Source organism: Camelus ferus, chromosome 8 (genome assembly GCF_009834535.1).
Source record: "Camelus ferus isolate YT-003-E chromosome 8, BCGSAC_Cfer_1.0, whole genome shotgun sequence".
Taxonomy (NCBI): domain Eukaryota; kingdom Metazoa; phylum Chordata; class Mammalia; order Artiodactyla; family Camelidae; genus Camelus; species Camelus ferus.
In genome coordinates, this window is record NC_045703.1 from 15,745,381 (window position 1) to 15,761,705 (window position 16,325).

At 38.3% G+C, this 16,325-nt stretch overlaps 1 protein-coding gene across 1 annotated transcript in view; it reads right to left on the minus strand.

Annotated features, from left to right (window-relative positions):
- FILIP1 (filamin A interacting protein 1) overlaps positions 1–16,325 on the minus strand; it is a 175,595-nt gene that overhangs the window by 63,612 nt on the left and 95,658 nt on the right. The window contains 1 exon segment of the mRNA XM_032484481.1: positions 583–756. Within this exon segment, the coding sequence (XP_032340372.1) occupies positions 583–756 (174 nt within the window).

A 16,325-nucleotide genomic window follows, 5' to 3' on the forward strand; every position in this document is an offset into this window, starting at 1 on the left:
TCCTAATACAATCTTGTATAAAAATGATTAAATACTGTCCTATTAGATTTCCTTTCATCTTACAGAATTGCCCTCAGCCTTCTATTGGGATTTTGCCTAAACCTTTATATTTTAGCTGCTCACATGAGACCATTTTAATTATGACGGAGTCTATAAGATACCAAAACTGAGTGGCTTTGCAGCCATAAATTTCAACAAAAAAAGTCAATTTAATTTTTGAAGACCAATTTGATAATAATCTGAAAACTCAGTGCTAAAACTGATAAGCACCTCAAATTTTTACCCACATCATCTCTGAGAGAAATAAAAGACTAACAGACTGCAAGAGTATGTAACTATCATGATCACATGAGAAATATATTTCTGGCTTTATGTATAGCTAACGAAATGCTTCTACAATTCTTATCAATGAAATGTATCCACAATAACTCACAAACGGTTTAATTATACTTTAATTCTCTATCAGGGCATCATAAAATGTTTGCCTTTGGAAGAAAACGTTAAAGCACGTAAAATGCGAGAGGGTGAAGCCATCCCTCTAAGGGTCCCCTTCTCGGGGGCCTTGCCGGCGTCTGTCTTTACCTCTGAGATGGGCTTCTCATACACATCTTCTCCGACGGACTTCTCCTGGGCCAGGATGGCGTCTCGGTGCAGGACCCGCAGCACTGTCTCGGGCTCCGCAGACCCGTAGTGAGCCTCCAGAACCTCAGGCTTGGTTTTCTCCGTCTTCAGCATGTGGATCACATCTTCCCTGGCCTGTGGTGGAAAGTGCAGTGGGGTCAGACTATTGACAACATAAATCCTAAGCCGGGCTCACAAAATCGATGCGGAGTTGATGGAATACACTCCCATCCCATCAGGGCGATTGGCAAATTCCCTGGGTGTTTTTTGTTCTTTTTTTTTTTTTTTTTTTTCATCAAAAGCAGATTGGCAAGCAGAGACTCTGCTTCAGGTTGCTAGGAAGCAGGCAAGAAGAAAAACGGTTTGTGCTAATATTAACTCCATAAAAATTGCTCTAACTAGCAATGATTCTGAGAGCGGGGAGGACTGTTCCTGGGCTGCCTACCCTGTTTCAGTGCACATGAGGTCAATGACCCCTTAAAGTTTCCTAGTTTTCTATTTATGCTCTCAAGGTAGTATTCAAATCTGGCTTAAAATTAAACCCCGCTCTCCCTCATTCTAGTTATAACTCCATGTGTAATTAACAAAAACAGCCTTTATTAAAAAAAAAAAAAACAGCCTTTATTGGTGATTTTCTGCTACACATCAAGTGATTCATTTTGCACAGAAAAACATGGTTGGGAACTCACACGGTGCTGGGCTGGGCTTCTCAATCTAATCTATTTCTACCGAGGGTGAAATTTAAGTCCTATAACATCCAGACCGCCAATCAGACGAGTCAGGTTGTGGGGTCAGAGTTGTTCTTTCGGTTTCTTAGCAAAATTTTAGCATCTTGTTGAAGCTCTTGAGAAAGCCACATGATTATAGGTTTTAAAGAAATTGACTATGGTCCCCATCACATGCAAATACATCTGGATGTATTTTCTTCAGACTAGAAGTGATGAACACTGCAGTTATGATGAAGCTGATATTCAGCATACTCCCATCTGGTCGTCTGCTAGTTTTTCCAGTAATGGTGATGGGTATGAAATGTCCTGACTTCATCACAACTTGTACCGAAGAACAAACTGGTTGGCAACAGAGTTTCAGTCTGTGACATTGGAAGAGTTTTCCCCTGTGTTATGCTGACTATGAGTTTTAAATCATAAACCTGGCTTAGTATCATTGTATTCTAAACAAAGGAACTTACTAGTCAGCCCTGAGATAGGAACGTTAGAGAGTTCATCTTTCTTGAGATTTCTCACTTTTATTGCTTTTTCGTACACTCCAAATTCATCTAATTCCAAATGGCTGAAGACGAATTTATTACAGAAACGTCAAGGGACTGGAATTTGCAGATCTTCCCCATGTTGTCTGTGCCACATATACATGTGCTCATTTCAGGGCAAAAATGGAAAATATTAATTTTTGAGAAATCAGTGGTTTGGAATTAGCAAGAGAGTTGAAGTCAGAAAATGGTTTCATGGAAACACAATGTGTCCTTTCAAGGCAGGGCAGAAGAACAAAGCGCACTGAAGGGACAAAGCGAATTGAATTAAATTCAATTCAGGCTAGCTGTACAGAGTCTCTGTGCAGATTAGAAAGAGGTGCCTGCTTCTTCCTGGAGACACAGCCCTGAGTCAGAGTGCAGTGTGCCTAGGGAGCAAAGAGTGGGCTGTATCTCCTCCCCTCTGCCAGGCCCCCTCGTGCAAGGTACAACTTCCCATCTGTGTGCGGTGGCCCTGCACCGAAGGAGTCCAAGGTACGTCCGTTGTCACTGGTCTGCAGGCAGACGGTGTAAACAAAAAGCTTTACAACTGTAAGTAGGCAGCTATTTCAGTTTAAAAGTTCAAGCTATCTGGTTTAAAATATAACTATTATTGGTACCTGTCTTCTTGACCAAATCTTCCTAATTCTCCCAGAAGAAAACAGCTTATTTTATTCCCACGGATGTGAAACACCTACATCTCCTCTCCCTAAAAAATATACTTATGCTTGAACTGTATTGACTGTGCTATGTTATGTGTATCACACATTTCATTCTTAATTACCCTTGACATTAATTACCAAAGAAAAAGAGACTGTGGTTATGTAACACTGTGCATTATATATTTAGAACCACACTATTCATCAGGAATTTACTGAAAGCATTTTTAATTTCTCTAAAAATAATCATGGAAGAAATACGAATATTGCCTACAAGTTACTGCTATTTAAAATAGCTTACTACCGTAAATCAATCATTCATATTGTGGAATCTGTTTAATCAATGGAGTAATGAGGATGTGATCATAAGAAATTTTTTTCATTACTTTAAACATATGATTCAATCTATGTAAACAAGATCAGATGCTATGTTTTGGGGTCAAAACCCCTTTATGTCTCTGTTTTGAGAATCTTGTTCATTTTTGTATAAAAGAATGAAATTCAAAATGTAAGAAGGTTCCTGTCCTTGAACATTGCGATTTTCACATGGAAGTTTTATCGCAAGCAAGCGGTTAAAGTCTTAGCGTGCTGAGGAGCTGTTAAATAGACCACTGTATTTAAAAAGATGTGAAAGGAGCCAGAGGGAAGAACATTTTGAAAGGGACTCTAGGAAGGGGAGAGATAGGGTTCAGAGGAAGAAGAGACAATTAAAGTGTTCAACTGACTTAGTTTTCTTGACGGAGGAGAATAGATATGAGGTTAGGGTACTGCAACAGACACAGAGGGGTCACATCCTTCTCCATCCTACACGACTCCTCTCTGTGCCAAGGGAGGCCTCCGGAGGCCAAGAACACAGATGTCCCTGCAGAACTGAAACTGTATGGCATGGAGCAAGGGGTTGTCTCAATTGGCTGCATAAGGGACTGATTCAAAACATGTGGGGGCAGCAAAGAGCCACTCTGCAAAGCCTGGGCCCACAGGTGAGTGTGTGAGCCACCTTACAAAGTCAAGGATGGGTATCTGCATTTGCTGAGAAAGCAGGGATGGAGGGACAGAATAAGACCCAGGACAGGTGGAGCCTGCACGGGTGGCATAGTTCAAAAGAGGGCTGAACCCCATCAATCATTCAATAAATATTTGTACACATTCACTTTGTGGAAAGCATTGCATTCAGTTTCGGAGATATAACTGCATCCCGAGGCACTGAAGTCTAGGGGGATAGAGACAAATGATTGAAAGGCATTTGCACTATAACACGATAAGCCTTAGGATGGAGGAGATACAAAGGGCTAAGAACACTTGAATCTGAGCTGAGGAAGGGGGCTTCCTGCAGAAAGTGACCTGATACTCTCACAATAAGTACTTGAGCCAGAGGAAGTGGAGAGGAGCGAGGGTAAGAGTATTAGCCAAGGAAAGACTGAAGGCAAAGGCCAAACGAAATAGACTTAGATGCATGGGCTGGGGCAACAGGAGCCTAGAGTGATAAACAAAGGGCAACTCATGAAATGCTTGTAAACCAGGCAATGAGTTTGCATTTTATCACGGAACAGTAAGCAGCCTTGGAATTTTTAAGAAACAGGATTGTTTGACATGGTCAGATTTGCATGGTGAAAAGATCATTCATCTGCTATGTTCAAAACATACCAATTCTGAATCAGCAGGTCTGATGGTGCAACCCAGGAATTGTGATTTAAAATATCTCTGCAGGTATTCTAAGTGAACAGCTGCATTTAGAAACCCCTGCTTTAGGACCGACCGATAGGCTGATTCAGCACCAAAAGCACTTAATTTCAGCAAGTATTTACTGAGTGCTTATTGCCGGCACTGCTGTGTTATTTCAAGGTCCCCGGCAGGATTGTCTGATTCCCAGGCACGTGCTTGCCCCAGAGATTATCAGTTCTGTGTTATTAGTTTCCCTGATCCTTCTTCACCAAGGACTCATGGTCACTTCAGACCAGCAGCATAAACCAGGGGGGTCCGCAAAAACTTGAATGTGTTTGCCGGCTCTGGGCAAAAGAGGGTGACAAACTGTCCCAGTTTGCCTGGGACTAAGAAGAGCAGAGTCCCATAAAGCTGGACTTTTGAAAATGAGGACAGTCCCAGGCAAACTGGGACGAGTTGGTTATCCTAGGGCAAACACTGAGTGGTCTGGGATATTCCAAATTGTCCCTGCATTTAGCAGGGCAGCCATGGTGGGCTCACTCTATATACTCAGGAACTGAATTCCGTTGACAGTGTTTACAAAACTTAGCTTTCTTTAAAGGCAAAAATCCATTATTGATGATTATGCCTGGTGACAGTTATAACTATTTTTTAAATTTGTGGAATATTTTTAATCATTGGGGAAAACCCACAATGAGTAGGAAAGAATGCTTTGTTCTTACGCCTACATGACATAGCTTTTCCACACTTCTGAAATGGGTGTATGTATAACTCTGGGAGAACAGGGGAATTAAAATGAGCCATGCAGCTTCTAGTTAAACCTGTCGCATCCTCTTGAAGCACTAAGATTACTTAAAGACTTGAGGGGGGTGGTAAGTAGTTTAAGACTCTTCCAAAATATTAATACTAATGTTAATATTGACTTGAATGTGTAAGGACAAAACACAAGACTTAAAAAACATTTGCTTGAGGTGGACAGCCTGGGACAGGCTCTTGGACGATGCTACCGTGATCCCCAGCATGGGGGTCCACTCTCTTAGGCTGAGAGGGAGCACAGCCGGATGGGAAGTCTGAGGAGCCTGCCCATACCTACTGACACTGCACGCTTCAAACAAGGCGTTCCCTGCCGAGAACTGTTGACCTTCAGTGAGGGATGCATTTTGAGGAGAGAATAAATCAATTTCTATGCTATGGAAGATCCAGAATGTCAGTTTCTAAACACTGTCACGTCTTTGCATTATTTAGTTAACCACCTAAATATGGTCTATTGCTGCACTGGTCTAAGGAGCCCTAGAAAAGATGGTCTTGGAAGACCAGTGCACGCCCATTTCGTAGATGCTTTCTCATTCTGGGAACTCAACTCAATGTTCTGTATCTATTTAAATAAAGTTTCTTATTAGTTTACTTGCCTGTTTTTCAGGCTGTGAGCTGCTTTGAGGACAGGGACTAAGTCCACATGTCTACTCAAAGAGTGCCCACAGTAAGCACTCAGGAAATATTTGTTGAAATAAAGAAAAGTACAATTAAGTGATGTGAGGTCAGAGAGGCATAAACCGGCGCTGAAAAGCTCAGAACAACCTTAACCATTTAGCCTTGCTGAAAAGATCTAAACAATTCCATCTTGTCAACTTCCACTCTTTCATCTGACATTCTTGTCTACAATTTAGGAGTCACTTTGTTCTTAAGTTTATTCTAAAAAGAAAATATGTAAACTGAATAAGGAGAAACAGTGCATTCCACCAGAATGTTACAACAGGAAATAAACTCTCTTTAAATCTCGCACAAATTGAATTATACTATTTACCCTAGTTAGGTAAAATGGAATATTATAAATGTATTGGAAGAAAAAAAGCTATGTAATTTATGATGGTATTAGCTATTACTACAGAAATTAAAATTAAAACCTTTTTTTTTTTTTTTCTCCTCAATGTTAGAAAGCGAAGTTAACATGATTAGTAACACAACAACATACAAGAAGATTCAGCCATGGTTAGTTTAAAGGGCCATTAGGGCTAAAAATGTGTCTTTTGGTTTCTCTGGGGAAATTTCTTTCCACAGCAATCTGGTTAATAGTAGCTTAAAAATCCCTATACTGCTTACTCAGTAACGAGCACTTCTTTCTAGCACTTCAGACTGAATATTATCCAAAAAAATCTTTTATTAAACTATCACAAGCAGATGCTCTTTTTCATATTAAAGCTTGCTTTCATTAGTACCATGTTAGCTTGAATTTTTTAAGTAAAATTCCTCAAAATCCCAATGATGTTTTTTGCAGAAATAGAAAAATCCTTATAGAATCCATATAGAATTTCAAGGGACTCTCAGAGAGCCAAACAAGAACAAAGTTGGAGGGGTCACATATTCTGATTCCAAAGCTTCCTACAAAGCTACAGTAATCAAAAGAGTGCGCTATTGGCATAAATACAGACATTTAGACCAGTTGAGTAGAAATAGAGAGCCTACAAGTAAAACTTCACAATACGGTCAAATGATTTTCAATAAGAACGCCAAGACCAGTCAATGGGAAAAGGATAATCTTTAACAAATGACCTTGAAAAATTGAATATTCACATGCAAAAGAATGAAGTTGGACCCTTACCTTACACCATATACAGAAGTTAACTTAAAATGAATCAAAGACTTAAATGAAGGGCTAAAACTCAGAAGAAAACATAGGGGAAAAGCTTCATAATACTGAATTTGGCAATGATTTCTTGAATATGACAACAAAAGCACAAGCAATAAAAGAAAAAAAACAGATAAACTGAGTACATCAAAATTTAAAATTTTTGTGTATCAAAGAACACAATCAACAGAGTGAAAAGCAACAGACAGAAAATATTTGCAAATCATGTCTGATAAGAGATTAATATCCAGAATATATAAAGAACTCCTACAACTCAACAACAAAAAAACTCTGATTTTAAAACAGGCAAAGGACTTAAATAGACATTTCTATTTTTAATTTTATTGATGTATAGTTGATGTACAATATTATGTGTTACAGGTGTACAATATAGTGACATAAGTTTAGTTATACTCCATTTATAGTTATTGTAAAATATTGGCTATATTCTCCATGTTGTACAATGTATCCTTGTAGCTTATTTTATACCTAATAGTTTGTATCTCTTAATCCTCTACCCCTATATTGCCCCTGCCTGCTTCCCTCTGCCCACTAGTAACCAATAGTGTGTTCTCTATATCTGTGAATCTGCTTCTTTTCTGTTACATTCACTAGTTTCTTATCTTTTTTAGATTCCACATATAAATGATATCATGCAGTATTTGTTTTTCTCTGTCTGACTTACTTCATTTAATATAATGCCCTCCAAGTCATCCATGCTGCACCAATGGCAAAATTTCATTCTTTCTTATGGCTGAGTAATATTCCACTTTATATATGTATGTGAATATGTATATGTGTGTATATATATGTGTGTGTGTGTACACACATACACACAACACATCTTTACCCGTTCATCTGTTGATGGACACTTATGTTGCGTCCATACCTTTTCTATTGTAAATAATGCTGCTGTGAACATTGGGGTGCATGTATCTTTTTGAATTAGTGTTTTTGTTTTTATCAGACATATACCTAAATGGACATTTTTTTAAAGAAGATATGCAAATGGACAACCAGCACATGAAAAGACACTCAATATCACTAATCATTAGGGACATGCAGATCAAAGCCACAGTGAGATACCTGCTTCCCACCCATTAGGATGGCTGTCATCAAAAAAGCAGGAAATAACAAGTGTTAGCAAGGGTATGGAGAAACTGGAATCCTTGTGCACTGCTGATGAAAATATAAAATGGAAAACAGTATGATGATTTCTCACAAAATTAAAAATAAGTTACCATATGACTCAGCAATTCCACTTCTGGAATTCCATGTACCCCCCACCCCCACCAAAAAAAAACGGAAAGCAGGGACACGTGCTTATTGCAGCATTATTCAATAGCCCAAAGGAGGAAACAACCCAAGTATTCATTGACAGATGAATGGATAAACAAATGTGGTATATACATACAACGCAATTTTATTCAGCCTTTTAAAAGAAAGGAAATTCTGACACAGGCTACAACATGGATGAACCTGGAAGACACTATGCCACGTGACATAGGCCAGTCACAAAAGGACATATACTATATGATTCCATTTATATGAGGTACTTAGAGAAGTCAAATTCATAGAGACAGAAAGTAGAATGGGGGTTGGCAGGGGCTGGGGGCAAAGGAAGATGGAGATCTATTGTTTAATGGGTTCAGAGCTCCAGGTTTGGAAGATGAAAAGAGTTCTGGGGATGGATGGTGGTGATAGTGCACAACAAGGTGAATGCATTTAATGCCAATGAATTTTACACTTAAAAATGGTTAAAGTGATTAATTTTATGTTATGTATATTTTCCTACAATTAAAAAAAAATTAAAAGTACTACCTTGTTCACCTCCCAAAAACTTCAGATAAGAAAATAAAAATCATCACCAATCCTTTATCTGGAAATTACCACTTTTAAAAAAAGTAAAATTCCATGTAATAAATTATAAATAAATGATAAATTCCAGTCATATTTTCCTTGTGATTAGTTAGCAGAACATCACAGTCGTCCATGGATTTACACATTTTTAAAAAATGTTTAAGTTTTCATTATTTATGTGGTTTTCTTCTCTTTTCTTTTATACACACATCAGGATATTTATAGCAAGACAGCTGCTATGTCCCAGATTAGAAATTAGATAAGGCCACAGGTTCCCCCCTGCAGTGCTGTGATTCTGCAGTGTATAATTTCTTAAATTCCAAAAGACTAGAAGCTTTTTTTTCTGGGCTAAAAAGATGTGGAGCTGAGCTCTTAGGCTGCCCACCCCTCGGTGTAATCAGGCCCAGCTCTCTGTGAACCAGCTGGGAAGCTGAATTCTGTAAAACATGGGAGAAATCCTTGCTAAAGCACAACTAGACAATCATTTTCTCCCTATAGTTGCTTATCCAGCTCCGTAAATTTAATCCCCTTGACATAAACCTGCTAGATGAGGGCCAGACAAATAAAGCATATGTACCAGATCTTGCACCAGATATCTTTGTATAGACATCTCCAGGACAACTCCGCTTATCAATTTAAATTTTCTTCACCTCCTTACTTTTTCCTATGATGGTCTCCTTCACAGATGGTCTCTATAAGTATTTTTCAAGCACGAACGAAATCCGTGGATGTCATCTTGTCTGGAGGATTGACTGGCAGGGTGGCCCAGCCGCAGGGCGATTTGCATAAGGAACCGAGGCTCTTCCTGGGAAAGAACTCATCCCAAGGGAGGAAGGGCACCATCTTGGTTGAAGGACAATGGAGCAGGGTCAGAGGGGAAGGGTGAGTCTGAGTGCAGCTCAGTGTCTGTCACTCAGATTTCCCTCCAGCCCACCCGCCTCGACCCATGCCTGAGTCCCAGGGTGAGGGACTGCCATAAAAGGCCCAAATAAAAACTAGAGGAATTGGTAAATTAGAATTCCAGGCGTCATGCCTCAGTAGAAGGCAGGGAAGGCGGGAAGGGGCAGTCCTCTCTGCATCTCACATCCTGCTGTCAGTGTACACACCGGTCTGAGCCACCTCCAAGGAGACACTGGCTGACAAGAACGGAGGAGGAAACACTTGGGTCACACACAGAGTGGAGCTGGCTGTGCTTCCAGGAGGCACTTATAGGAACAGCCGGCGTTACCACAGTGGGCTGGAGTCAAGAAAAGGGCAAAATGGCAAGTGCCAAATGGTCCCCCAAAGCATCGTGTGGAGCCCATGTGGGTCGTCCTCTGAGGACTTCCTGCAGATTACGGGAGAAACCTAAGGGGGCTTGGCATTCCCACAGAGCAGGTGGGGGCAGGGGCAGGGGCAGGAGAGGGAAAAGATAGCTCTGTTTCTTTAATCTTATTTTTATCTTCTGACTGGTGAGGTCTGAGAAATATAAGTTCTCTTTCAAAAGAGAACATATTTCAATCAAACAAGATAAGACTACATCATCTAGATAGAATTTATATGTGAGGTTTACTTGAATCGCATAACATTAAGTTCCTTTGGATTTTGTGTGTTTTTTTAATGGAATGAGACTTTATTTTTAAATTTTTTTTTCCTTTTTTAAAAAATTCTTTTTTTTTTTCATTTTTGTAGGTAGGTATGTAGGTTTATTTATTTATTGAAATGGAAGTACTGGGGATTGAACCTAGGACCTTGTACATGCTAAGCACTCACTCTGCCCCTGAGTTATACTCTCCCCCCTGAGATTTGTTCTATTTTTTGATATATTCATTTCATCCTCTGGTCTAAGTGAATTCTATATTTATAACATACATCTGACCAACTTAGAACAACTCGAGTTTAATTTTTTGAACAAAAATGCAAGAAAAATCTCAGCCATTATGAACCCACAGGGAATGTCACACTGGATATTTACAAGTAATCAAAAGTTAGTACTTTACACACTAGTTTTTCATTATAAGGGGTTTGGGAATGGGTGCATCCTCAAATGAATGGTCAAGTCCCTCTCCTCCTGAAAAGAACATAACATACAGAAGTTAATGTCTTTTTGAGAACTCAGGGTGAGCACCCTAAGTATTGATTGTTCGGAGGATCTATATTGTTATATGGTTCCTTAACCCACTTACTTTTTATCTTTCTCTTTAAACAAATTGCTGATGTAAACCTAGAGTTAGTTTTTTTGCTTATTTTGACTCTCAGTCGAGAGAAGCGATGTGGTAGAGAGAGCATGCTCTTGGGACTCTTGAGTTAGAAACATGGATCAGCCCTACTGTTAGTGTGACCTTGAATGAGTGAGTGAGCTTCTGTGAACTCAGTTTCTTCATCTGTAAAATGGGCACAGCAGTGGTTCCCTCAAGTTTCATATGAGCCAATACAGAAAGGCACCTGGCAGATGTTAACCACCTTGCCCTCGGCAATCAGTCTAACTGTGGCTCTGCTGTCTACCACAGCTACTGTGACCTTCAGCCAGTGAGCTCTGAACTTCAGTTTCCCTGCCTATAAGAGACTGACATACATGTGAAGTGATTAATATAGTGCCTGGAATACTCTGGATGCCCAACGAAAGGCAATTTCCTTTTTTTTTCTTTTCTCATGAGGGTGAATTGACTGATGTGGAACAGCTGGATCTCTTAAGCAACAAAGCCAAAAGCCTTTCTACAAACTGAATCAGTAAGTCAAAAGGCTAAGGCAGTTTCCCTTGTCCCTGTCACTCTCAATATTCTGCGACTCCCCAGACCACTCATAATGATATCTGTGATTCCCATGCCGCAGGCCATGCAGACACGGGCAGCCCTGCACTGGCTGCCCTGGGCATCTCTGCGCTATTTGTTGATATGATTCGAAGGAGCAGCTCCCTCTCTAATTCAAGAATTTGGACTACACTGTTTACGCTAGAGTCTACAGTTTCTTCATCACCCCTGTCAAAAGTTTATATTGCAGTGGGATTGACGTAACAATTTTTCCTAAACTTCTCTGAGTATTCTATTTAAAACCTGGCATCAATAAGAAACAATCTTGGGTTAGCACTGAGGCTGAAGGCAGGCATGGCCTCTAAATGAAGGTGCAACCAAAGTCAAGTCCTTTGACTTAGGAAAAAATAAAAATACGTACAGAAACGAGAAATGCTAATGTTCAAAAATTGCAATCTTGATGTTAATAAAGTTCCTATAAGAGTTGCTAGTTGGAATGTCCTTTTTTAAGAAAAGGTAATCCCTGAAAAAGCCACGAGACTTCATGTATGATTTGTCATTTGCTAACTGCTTTTATAAACAATCTGTGCCAAATCTCAGTTTGAAAAGCCAAATGTACATTGCTTTTCAAAGAGAAAATGTAATTGATTACATCTACTCATACGATGACCCTGCTTTTTCACCACAGTGGACCACATTTGAAAAATCTTTATCAGGAGAATCTCATGTATGTTGTTATCTAAGTGCTAGTGTTTCAGAGCTGTGTGATGTTCTGTGATTTGAGACTGGGCATAAAATGTGTGGATCTGCCCTTTCCGTCACCTGATACTTCCCTAACCACTGTACTCATCACTTTGTAACTGCAATCACTCATTTTCTCCCTCCCACAGGACTGGGAGCCCAGGGAGGCAGAAGCACCTTGTTCACTTTTGTGTCCCTGGCTCCTAGCACAGTGAGCAACACAAGTGGGGGATCAAAAAACATATGTTAATGTGTGAATAACGTGTGTGTGTGTGTGTGTGTGTGTGTGCGCGCGCGTGCATCTATTCTCCTTATCCAACAATGTCTTGTGTTGCCTTTTTCTTTTCTCCTTTTTCTTTTCTCTTTTCTTTTCTTCTTTCTTTCTTTCTTTCTTTTCTTTCTTTCTTTCTTTCTTTCTTTCTTTCTTTCTTTCTTTCTTTCTTCTTTCTTTCTTTCTTTCTTTCTTTCTTTCTTTCTTTCTTTCTTTTCTTTCTTTCTTTCTTTCTCTCTTTCTTTCTTTCTATTGAAGTAGAGTCAGTTTACCATATTGTGTTAATTTCTGGTGTACAGCATAGTGATTCACTTATGCATTATAGTATTTCTTTTTATTACTCTTTTTCATTATAGGTTACTACAAGATGTTGAATATAGTTCCCTGTGCTATACAGAAGAAACTCATTGTTTATCTATTTTATATATAGTAGTGAGTATCTACAGATCTCGAACTCCCAATTTATCCCTTCCCACCCTCTTCCCCTCTGGTAACCATAAGTTTTTTTTTCCAACATCTGTGAGTCAGCTTCTGTTTTGTAAATAAGTTCAGTTGGTATCATTTTTTAAAGATTCCACATATAATTGATACCATATGTTATTTTTCTTTGTCTTTCTGGCTTAACTTCACTTAGAATGATGAACTCTAGGTCCATGTTGCTGCAAATGGCATTATTTTATTCTTTTTTATGGCTGAGTAGTATTCCATTGTATAAATATACCACATCTTCTTTATCCAGTCATTTGTCGATGGACATTTAGGTTGTTTCTATGTCTTGGGTATTGTAAACAGTGATGCTATGAACATTGGGGCATATGTATCTTTTCAAAGTAGAATTTCCTCTGAATATATGCCCAGGAGTGGGATTGCTGGATCATAAAGTAACTCCATTTTCAGTTTTTTAAGGAATTTCCATACAGTTTTCCATAATGGCTGTACCAAACTACATTACCACCAACAGTGTAGGAGGGTTCCCTGTTTCCCCTTTTCTAAGCATGTATATTTTCTCCTTTTAGGATGGAATAGCTTTTTAAGAACCAACCTTTTACCTTCCACTACAGAAAATTTAGATTCCAGAAGATATTGGCTTATTACTTTCATTCATGCTTATGAAATCCCTGTCAAATCTCCCCATAATTCAGGTTCCTTATTGTATACAAGGAGCAAACAGAGACGAACTACAGTTGATTCTGATTATCCGCAGTAGCTATTTCCCATAATGTTACCATAAACAATTAGAGACTACTGAGTCATTGCTCCTAGGGGAAATACAGTTAGGTTCCCACAAACCTCTCATCACAATATTCTCATCAGCTCATCAGTACACAACCTTATTTTATAGTGACTGAATGAATAAATGAATATACATGAGCAGTTATCTGACTTTGCAGGGGGAAAATGTTTTCTCTGAAATGACAAAAAGATTAGAGATTCTACATGTTAATAAAAATCATAGTCAATTAAATGGCCAAAAAATATATTTGTAACAACTATGATAGATAGAGGGTAACTATCCTCAATTATAAAAAGTTCACGCATATCAGTGAAAAAATCCTAAGGCTTAATAGAAAGGTATAAATATACAGTTTACTTATATGTAAAATGTTCATTAGGAAATAGTTCAACTTAAGTAACTAAAGAAATGTAAATAAAAGCGGTAATGAGACACCATTGCTCACTCTTAAATCAGAACACATTTTAGAATTTTAATAGTCATTACAAATGAGAGTTTGATTAATGAGCATTCTCATAATTTTGGGGGGAAGGTTCAGGAAAACAATTGGTAATAGATGCACACAAGAGACTTTAAAATTACGTATACCTTTTAAATGAGGAGTTTAATAAAAAGAACAAAGACTGGTGTAGGAGTATGTTCATTACAATGTTATTTATAACAGTAAGAAGATTGGAATCAACCTAAATATTCAATTATAAGGAAATATTTGAGTAAAATTTAATACTGCCATAGGATAAAATATTGTACAGACTTAAAAAAATGTATTTCAAGAGGTGTTGAATGATGTGATAGATGCTTATAACAAATTTGTAAGCACATTGTGCTTGCAATTATGTAAAAAATATATGTGAAGAAAAATCTCAGCAAAATATTCACAGCTGTTCTTTCAGGTTGTTAGAATTATGGGTGATAGATTTTCCTTAGTAACTTTTAAATATTTCTAAACCAGTATTTCTCAAAATTTTTAAAATTTCATCCTTCTAGGGAGAACTTTTAGATTTTTCTTTTCCTAATCTCCCCCCTTATGAAATTTTAATGTGTGTCTGTTTATGGATTGTGATCTTTCTGAAGTCCACAAACCACTGTAACATTTAAAATATCTTTACCTCTCTCTAAAAACCAATTTTCACCCTGTTGGGAGCAGTAGCGCTCTCATTGAGAATGCATATCCTAAATTATATATAATGAACTGCTTTTACTTTGATAATCAGATAAAATATTTATTAAAAGAAAGTTCTGGAATGGATAGTATCAATTCAGAGGAATAAGTCTCTAATAGTAGAATTTCTTGTACTCTGGTACCTGAAATTTTGAAATAATGATCTTTCTTTTATGTCTAAAATTGCTTATGTAAGTAAACATGTATTCCAACTAATATGTCCAGCTCTGTAATGTGTAATATAAGCTGACATATTTTTCAGGGAAGGATGTTAACTTTAATAAAGACCAACATTTAAATTGCACCCTAGTGTGAACAAAATTATTTTCATGAGGATTATTTATTTCTCTTAACTCCATTCTACAGAAAATAAGGCTCAAAGAAATTAAACAGCTTGCTGAACATCACATGATTTGTAAGAAGTAGTTATCTGACTTCAAAAATATTTATTCTTTCCATTACAAGTTGCTGCTGGGGTCAGTAACAGTTTTCTATGAGAATATGATACACGCACAAAGCAAGGGAAGACCCTGGAATGAAACTCTCTGAGCAGTGTTTCTTGTACTAACATTCAACCACAAATGGTACCACCATCATCTGTTCCAGTTTCCCCATACTATGTAACTGGATTGGCTTACCATGATCTTGCCAACATTCTTTGAGCACTGTCATCTTTTTAGTAACTTCCCTAAAAATGTCACACTTCTCTCTTCAGGCCAGGACATGTGGGGCTGGTGAACCCAATCCTGCAAACGTCCTTCTCTGACTCCCTGAGACCCCTTGCCAAGCCACTGCTGCTGGGAGACAGCCCCAGAGCATGACTTCTTGCCATGTACTTTGAAGTAGATAAAATATGCACTCACGGACATCTGTCTGTTATTTCCTGCACTCACAGCTTTGTTCTTCTTTATTGCCAGAGGATTCTATGGATGATGTCACTTTTCCCTGAAGAGAACAGGCTATCGGAGCTTTTCACTGACATAATTAATTATCTGTAGCTTGATTCTGGGCCAAAAAATTCTCAAGGCACAGCCCCCAAAGAATTAACTCTACTGTGCTTGCTATTCTTAAGCTTTTAAAGAGACAGGATACCATATCTTTCTTTTTTTTCTTTTGCTCAGACCCTGATAATGGTATTTTTGTTCAGTGATATCAAGTAACAGAAAGTGAACTGGGGCACTATTCTATGATTTCACAAGGAAGACCTTCGGTTCAATAGGCAGCAAACTCTAAAGGTCGCTACAGATCAAGTATACAAAGCAAAGCTTTTAGGGCTTAGTCTTAGATGCTCCAGGACTGCATCACAATTACTGAATAGACTCTTTGGGGGATCCTGTGAATCTGCAGCCAGAAAAATGAGATCTCAACCAAAGTGCACCATGTTAAATTATCCGCAAGGTGAAAAGCTTCAGTTTACCAGTCACAAAAGCCTAAGCCATCAATATAGTTAAACTTTCCATACAAGATATAAGAAGTTACCAGAATGACCATATATTTTGAAAGTTTTCACCTAT